Genomic DNA, 7,620 nt, shown 5'->3' with positions numbered 1-7,620 from the left:
GTATAAGTAGGCGGCATAATCTCATTAATTTTGCAAAAAATTACCACTGGATTTACCTATTCCACTTTTAGTTTTTTTTCTTCTTTTATCAAATATGGTCGACCATCACGGTAAAAAAAGTATTTAACGAGATAATTCCACGGAAGTATACTTACGCAGGAAGTCAGTAGTCGTTGAACTCTAATAGATGTGTGCTCTCATGACGTCAGAAATTCGCTGGATTGAAAAACCCCTCAAGTAAACGTGTCGTTTTTTTTGGTGTGCCCGTCGTGTATAATATTTGCGAGGTAAGAAGTGACCTTTTATTTTTTTGCTTTGCAATTGTTAAAACAAATGACAGCTGGTCTATGAATGGTTTGACAAGTTCTATGTAACTTAAGTAGGTGTGTACCAGCAAAACTAAACAATCTACAGTTTCGATACGGAACCATGTGCATGACTGCAAGTGCTAACGAGCTGAAAAATTCAACACAGTCATAATTAACTGACTACCTTATATAGTTATTCCCTTATCCTTTTTTTTTAATCAGGTGATAAACCGTGTAGTAAAAATGAAACTAGTGTACGTAGAGTGCTCACACAGTTTCTGAGATATACGTCTGGTCTGATTACAGCCTTGGGTACCTTTCGTTTATGTCAGACTTTGTGTTTTTAAGGTATATGCGATCTTGAGGAACTATATAGGTACTAACTATAACATTTATTAAATCAGGATTCTTTGGCTCGAGTGCAGTGTCTTTCAATTGCTTAGTTTGCTTTTTGTAAGCAACCTGATTTTTTTCTTCTCACAAAGGTACAACCACTACCTACAAAAAGATCTCCCACATAACTTAACATAACATAATAAAAACTGATCTTGAATGATAATCACAATATAAATTCATAAGGATTTACCATGTGTAATTTTAAGTGACATTGTATATTGTGAGATAAATAAATCATATCATATCATATCATATCATCTCATCATAAGCTCGTTGAACTCTATGCTAAGCCACACAATGTAGTCAGAAAAGTGAGATATTTTTTTTTACACGGATAAGTATAAAGCGACCACATTAAACTAGCCTAATCATAATCACAAATCTTATTAAATAAGACACAGTGTTGCGTAGGGAAAACTAAGGTCACTTTATATGAACGCTCTTACGATCTATTAAAAGTTACATTTATTATAAAACTTAATAAAGAAGGAAGAAGGAAAGAGGCAATAAAAGAAGTATAATAAAACAGTGTATTAAACATATCCTTTAATTAAATAATAATGACCTAAGTAGTTTTGAACTATCTATTACTCACGTTTATATTGCACTTAAAATACTATATGGCTAAATCGTTAACAATTCTTGAATATGTCGGTAGATATGTACCTATAAGTATTCCTATAAGAAAATACTTTGTACTTAAGTATATACATAATTGTTATGTTTGTTGGAAAGTACTTGCTTTTGCCACTTCTATTCAAAGTAGAGGTAGCAAAGATATGTATTTTTAAGGACATTGTACTTTGCTAAAGCGACGAAACAGTACAGAAAATTTAGCTTCAGTATCGACAAAAATATGCGCATAGTTAATACTTACATTGATAGGTTATTTAAAAATCCTAAGTCGATGTCTAATTGGTTGTTACAACAATCTCAGTTGGTTAGTCTATATCTTAAATATCACAATAAGTCCGTATTCAGATCTCCTAATGATTAACAATTATTATAGTTAATGGATTAAATTAAATCAGGTCGTCACATAGGCCTTGGGTGCCTTATTAACAGCTTGCCCATGTATGGAGTCTTGTCGTGAAGTAATTAAAGTTATCTTCTTCCGTAACCTGGAACAAGATAAGTGGTGAATTAGTACTAATATCAACATGTAAATACACTTGTAGGTACAGCTACAGATCGATTTATACTTCTAATAACTTGCTCAAAATTTGAAACATGTAGTCTGTCAATATGATACGGTGGAGTTTTGCATGTTGTATTGGGAGGTGAAACGAATTATTTATTAGGCATGTTATTTGGGTATGGACTTTAAATTACATTAAGTACCATAAACTGGATAAGTAATACATATATACTTTTGGGGGGAGGTTAAAGGTAGGTATAAACCAAGTAATAGTGGGTAAAAAATTTACTTAAGTAACTGTGAACAATTATGGAAAGAAACACTTTCAAACTTAGTGATAGGTAAGTAACCTAACCTAACCTAACTTGAGTAACTAGGTACGAGTAACTACTCGCAAAACAATACAAAATTGCTAAACCGACATGGGAATGAAACACATCGGATAGGTACAGACCTATTCATTTAAATTCGAAATAATACAAATAAATACTAACCTCCTTTAGTAGGGAATCCAGCAGAAGCATGCGCGTTAACGGAACTGCTCGCAAAGCTGCCGGCTTGGCTGTACGCTCCGCTGGTGGCTCCCGCGAGACTCTTTGCGGATGCGATCGCGCCACTGTTACTCAGCGCGAAGTTTCCATACGGACTGCCGCCACTGCCTCCACTTCCGCCACAACCACCATCACATCCACTATGACCACCTTGGTTACTTCCAGAGCCAAATGCACCTGCAGCTGCCCCGGCAGCTGCATGTGCACCAGCACTAGCCTGTGATCCACTTCCACCTCCATTCAGGGAATTATAAGGCGAATGGTTTCCAGTTCCTGCTGTTCCTGCATTCAGGTTATTGTTGTTTCCGTTATTGCCGAAACTACCAGCGTCAAGGCTGTTTTGAGAAGCGCCTGGCTTGCTTCCCAGTTTCCCCTCATCATAAGGTTTCAGAAGCCCCGGTGGACCGCCAAACCCTCCTGAGTATGCAACAGCATTGGCACTGGCTGACGCACTTGCACCGGCGGCAGCCCCGGCTATACCCTTGTTCGAGTTGCCAGCACCATATGAAGGGGATAACTGACTTGGTTGAGCTCCGCAATTCCCAGATGTGCAGGAAGGTTTATTGTAAATATTGGAAGTGGGAGACGTTGGAGCTACTCCATGTGTAGTGGACGGGATTGCGCTTGTGCTAGGGTGCGCGGGTTGACTTGTAGGATTTTGACCTGTTGGGAATGCAGGTTTAGAAGGTAGTGAAAAATCGTTAGGTTTTAAAATTCCGGGTGGGGCGCCAAAGCCACCGGTATAAGAAGGTAATTTTTCTTCGGAAGATGGATATGTTCCGCTAGCTGGTTTAGAAGCTCCCAAAGGTCCCGCTCCAGCATTGGCACCAGCCGCCGCACCGTACTGGCCAGAGTTAGAAGGTGAAGTAAATGGAGGAGTATATGTAATACTTGGTTTGGTGATTGCTCCTGGGCTAGGCTGTGCGGAAGAACCGACACAGTTAGGAGTGCCACAATTGGTGGGAGCAGTTCCACTCGCTGATGGGATTGTAGGGGATGTTCCTTGCGAATAACTTGGGAATTTTGATCCTGGATAAGTGCTAGCTCCTGTGGAACTGGGTGCTGACGAGGGGAAAATACCACAATTGCCGTTAACACAGTTGCCGCTAGGACCTGACGGCAAAGGTGAATAACCAGGGGCTTTTGAACCTGGATAAGTTCCCGCAGCACTAGGGGCAGACGAAGGATAGGTGCCGCAGTTTCCGTTGGCACAATTGCTACCGGGAGCTGAAGGCGTAGGTGAATAGCTTGTGGGTTTGGAACCTGCATACGATCCCGCAGCGCTTGGGACAGGTGAAGGATAGGTGCCGCAGTTTCCATTGGCACAGCTGCTACCGGGAGCAGATGACGTGGGTGAATAGCTTGTGGGTTTGGAACCAGCATAAGATCCCGCAGCGCTTGGGGCAAGTGAAGGATAGGTGCCGCAGTTTCCATTGGCACAGCTGCTACCAGGAGCAGAAGGCGTGGGTGAATAGCTTGTGGGTTTGGAACCCGCATAAGATCCCGCAGCGCTTGGGGCAAGTGAAGGATAGGTGCCACAGTTTCCATTGGCACAGCTGCTACCGGGGGTAGATGGCGTAGGTGAATAGCTTGTGGGTTTAGAACCTGCATAAGATGCCGCAGCACTTGTGGCAGGTGAAGGATAGGTGCCGCAGTTTCCATTGGCACAGCTACTACCGGGAGCAGAAGGCGTAGGTGAATAGCTTGTGGGTTTGGAACCTGCATACGAACCCGCAGCGCTTGGGGCAGATGAAGGGTAGGAGCCGCAGTTTCCGTTGGCGCAGTTGCTACTGGGGGCAGAAGGTGAATAACTTGTGGGTTTGGAACCGGCATAAGATCCCGTAGCGCTTGGGGCAGGTGAAGGATAACTGTCGCAGTTCCCGTAGGCACAGTTGCCGTTAGGAAATGTCGGCGTAGGCGAAAGGCCTGGGGCTGTGGAGCCTGGGTAAGATCCTGTAGCACTGGGGGCTGAAGAAGGACTGCCACAATTTCCATTAGCACAGTTACCACTAGGAGCTAATGGTGCAGATGAATAGCCGGGAGCTTTGGAACCTGCATAAGAACCCGAAGAGCTTGAGGCAGATGTAGGATAACTGCCACAATTACCGTTAGCACAGTTGTTATTAGGGCCCGATGGCGTTTGTGAATAAGATCCAGTAGGGCTAGGTGCAGAGGATGGGTAGGCACCGCAATTTCCGCTAGTGCAACCACCATTAGTAGAAGGCGATTGTGAATAGCCTGGGGCTTTGGGTCCGGGATATATTCCTGTAGGAGCAGGAGCGATTGAGGGAAAGGTACCACAATTTCCACCAACACAGTTTCCATTGGGGCCAGCCGATGTCGGGGTATAACCAGGGGCTGACGGACTAGAACCGGAAGAGGGATACGTGCCACAATTTCCGGATGCACAGTTTTCTTTGTTGCTCTCCGCCGACTGCGTAGGGAAGTTGGGGCCTAAGTAATTAGTTGAATAAGAATCACCATTCGCGGGATTGTATACACTATCCGGATGTTTATTATCACACTTTCCGGAAGAGCACTGACCAACTTTACCATTCGCTGAAGGGACGTTTTGGTAAGCATTGTTAATCAAAGGCAACCGCCCAGTTCCTGGATTGGGGTATTCTTTTGGAGCCGTCAGATCTTTAGCAGGTACAGGTACATCTGCATTACCCTGTGCTCCACTCTCAGGCTTGGAATAATCGGGTCCTGCACCAGGGTTCGTTTGCGGGTATGATGGCTTTGTAGAGGACGGCGATCCACAGTTTCCGTTGGAACAACCGAAAGGTTGATAGCTATCGGAAGATTTGTCGTGCTGAGATCCTTGAGCATTTTCAGTAGTTTTCGAAGCTGCCGTACCAGCAACATTTACATGAATGTCATTACCGTCATCTTCTGGTCCATCATTTGATGATGGTGTGTCACATTTTCCTGAAGTACATTTAGCAGCGTCACCGCAGTTAGATCCTTGACAGCCTGAGGGTTTCTGGCCAGAACACGCACCACTAGTGCAAGGAGCACCATTAGGTGAATATGCCCCAGCGATTGCGCCTGCTGATGCTATAGCCCCCGCGTTCGCACCACTGAACGCTGGAAAACCGTTTCCAGGTTGACCGTCTGTGCTCTTCTGACACCCTCCGGAAGTGCAACCCGCACCTCCCGGGCCAATGGAACCACTACCGCTGTAGCTGAATGAACCTGAACTGGAACTAGCACTCGATGAGGCAAAGCTGGAGGCAGAGGATTTAGAAAAACTGCCCGAAAATCCGGCCCCAGCGGGGATGCTTCCAGCGCCACTAAAAGCACCGGCTACCGCTGCTGCATCGGCTAAAACAAATATATAAACACTTTTAATACTTTGATATCTTTTACAATCTAAGCCTAAATTATGATTGATGATGACATTACTATATTAATTATTTACTTCTAGTTTCCAGTTATTCAAATTAGAAGCCGGTTTATTACTAACTCTTAACAATTATAAACTGCAGACGAATTAATAGTTTAATTACCGAATAACCAAATCAAAGTTTAAATTAAACTGTTATTTTCCTAACAAATAAACCTTACAAGGAAAGACTTACCTTTAGCCCCCGCGCCGCCCTTAACGCCATAGCTATTATACGGACTGGATGCCACTACACCCACGAGGGTCAAGACCAAGGCGCACTTGAGCTCCATCTCAGTGAAGCCTCGCGATTACAATGTGGCACAGCCACGGGTGCCTTGCCTTTATAAAGCGATACACAAATAGCCAGTTCATAATGTATAGCAAAAAACCAGTCGGCGTTTACCGCGAATCAAAATGTTGACTTCACGTTTGTTTCCCGCATTCATTAGAGGCACCGCTCCGCAGTGCATGGTAATTGGGAGCCGGGGTACTCCATTTCAAATTTTATTACGTAAGTAACGTCCTTAACTAACGCTTATTAACATAATATGAACTTGATACCATGCGCGAATCTATTCAGGAATTTACCAGTGAGTGCCATCCTTGTATCCGCTAATGTTTTTTATATCCTTTTAGGTAAGTGTTTACAGGAAAATACATTGATGTTGTTAGGGTTATCGTTTGAGATGATTTTGATATTGTTTACAAGGTAACGGCCTCCATAGGTATGTTTTTTAAGAACCGGTATTTACCAATAACTTTTACAAATCAATTCCAATAATCGCTTAGTCATTTGAATTATAAACACTGTCGGTGTGTAGGTATACAAAAACAAAGATACCTACGAGTACATGCTGGATTGAACCTATATGTATACTTGCCTAGGTTATGCACTAACGCCTTAAAATTACATAGGTAAGTAAACAATTCATCAGCATCAGCCATAAATAATAGGACCACAATTAAAACTAACGGTCACATCTTTATTCGTAAACACCTAAAAACATGGAAATGGAGCTATAATAAGTACTCCATATTTATTACAGAATGTATTTATAGAAGGCAAGTAATATATGCATTCAAATAATTTGCAATATATTGCAGTTATTTAACTGCCTATAAGGTATGATACTTAATATGTCCATATTTTCACAGTGAAAATGGTACTACTTTCCCAGTGCGGGAATAAGCACTTTGTAAGCATATAGGTATTTTAAAACTTTGTACAATACGCGTGCGAATAGGTAATTCGCAACTCGTGTCGATTTAAAACACTCCCTTCGGTCGTATTTATGATTCCTACAGAAGAGTAAATAAAAAAACTATACATACTTATCTAGGTACTCTAACTCTATTAATCAGTTTTATTTTAAAATAGGCCGGATGCGCGCGCGGCGTGAAAAAGCGAATTACGTGACATTAAATATTAGGTATTAAGTATAATTTAAAGCTGTTAGTTTCACTTAAAGTTCTTTTTTTCAACAAGTTAGGCATATTAAACTGGGGAGGCTTTCCTACATAAAAGCTTCTAGTAAAAAAAACCAGATACGAGTAGGTATCTAGTATAGATTAATTTTTTTACTGTATTACAGCCACGTCATTGGCATAAATTACAGACAAACAATCGGTCCTTCCTACTACATCCATATGTGCATGAATGTAAAATTAAACAAGATATGACATCAACGCGAAGTCATCTGGAGCTTTATAAAATGTGATCTCGGTGTCAATGACAGTGGGGAAAACTGAATGACTGCATAACTACCTGCCTATGTTGCTAAACCGTAGGTGGTTTTCGACTATTTTAATGACCGCTGGTGACATTACGTCTTAGCC

At 42.1% G+C, this 7,620-nt stretch overlaps 1 protein-coding gene across 2 annotated transcripts; it reads right to left on the bottom strand.

The window, feature by feature from the left end:
* Positions 1 to 1,237: 1,237 nt before the first annotated feature.
* On the bottom strand, positions 1,238 to 6,133 carry LOC134680062 (uncharacterized transmembrane protein DDB_G0289901-like). Of its 2 annotated transcripts, none has more exons than XM_063539071.1 (3): positions 5,978 to 6,133; positions 2,333 to 5,720; positions 1,238 to 1,812 (listed from the first exon to the last, which is right to left on the bottom strand). In XM_063539071.1, coding segments are annotated over exons 1-3 (3,486 nt in total). In that variant the 5' UTR covers positions 6,075 to 6,133; the 3' UTR covers positions 1,238 to 1,811. The 2 variants fall into 2 exon arrangements, with proteins under 2 accessions (XP_063395141.1, XP_063395140.1); XM_063539070.1 differs by having other exon boundaries at positions 1,238 to 1,825; positions 2,337 to 5,720.
* Between the last annotated feature and the right edge of the window lie 1,487 nt (positions 6,134 to 7,620).

The sequence above is a fragment of the Cydia fagiglandana genome, chromosome 3 (assembly GCF_963556715.1).
Source record: "Cydia fagiglandana chromosome 3, ilCydFagi1.1, whole genome shotgun sequence".
Classification (NCBI taxonomy): domain Eukaryota; kingdom Metazoa; phylum Arthropoda; class Insecta; order Lepidoptera; family Tortricidae; genus Cydia; species Cydia fagiglandana.
Note: the sequence above shows the minus strand (reverse complement) of the source record. Positions and strands in the feature narration are given on the sequence as shown.

Excerpts from the sequence above, each read along its gene's own strand:
- LOC134680062 (XM_063539070.1), bottom strand. The coding sequence starts at position 6,074 with ATGGAGCTCAAGTGCGCCTTGGTCTTGACCCTCGTGGGTGTAGTGGCA. Across the intron at positions 5,721-5,977 it reads GGGCGGCGCGGGGGCTAAAG|CCGATGCAGCAGCGGTAGCC; the intron begins GTAAGTCTTTCC and ends TATTTGTTTTAG.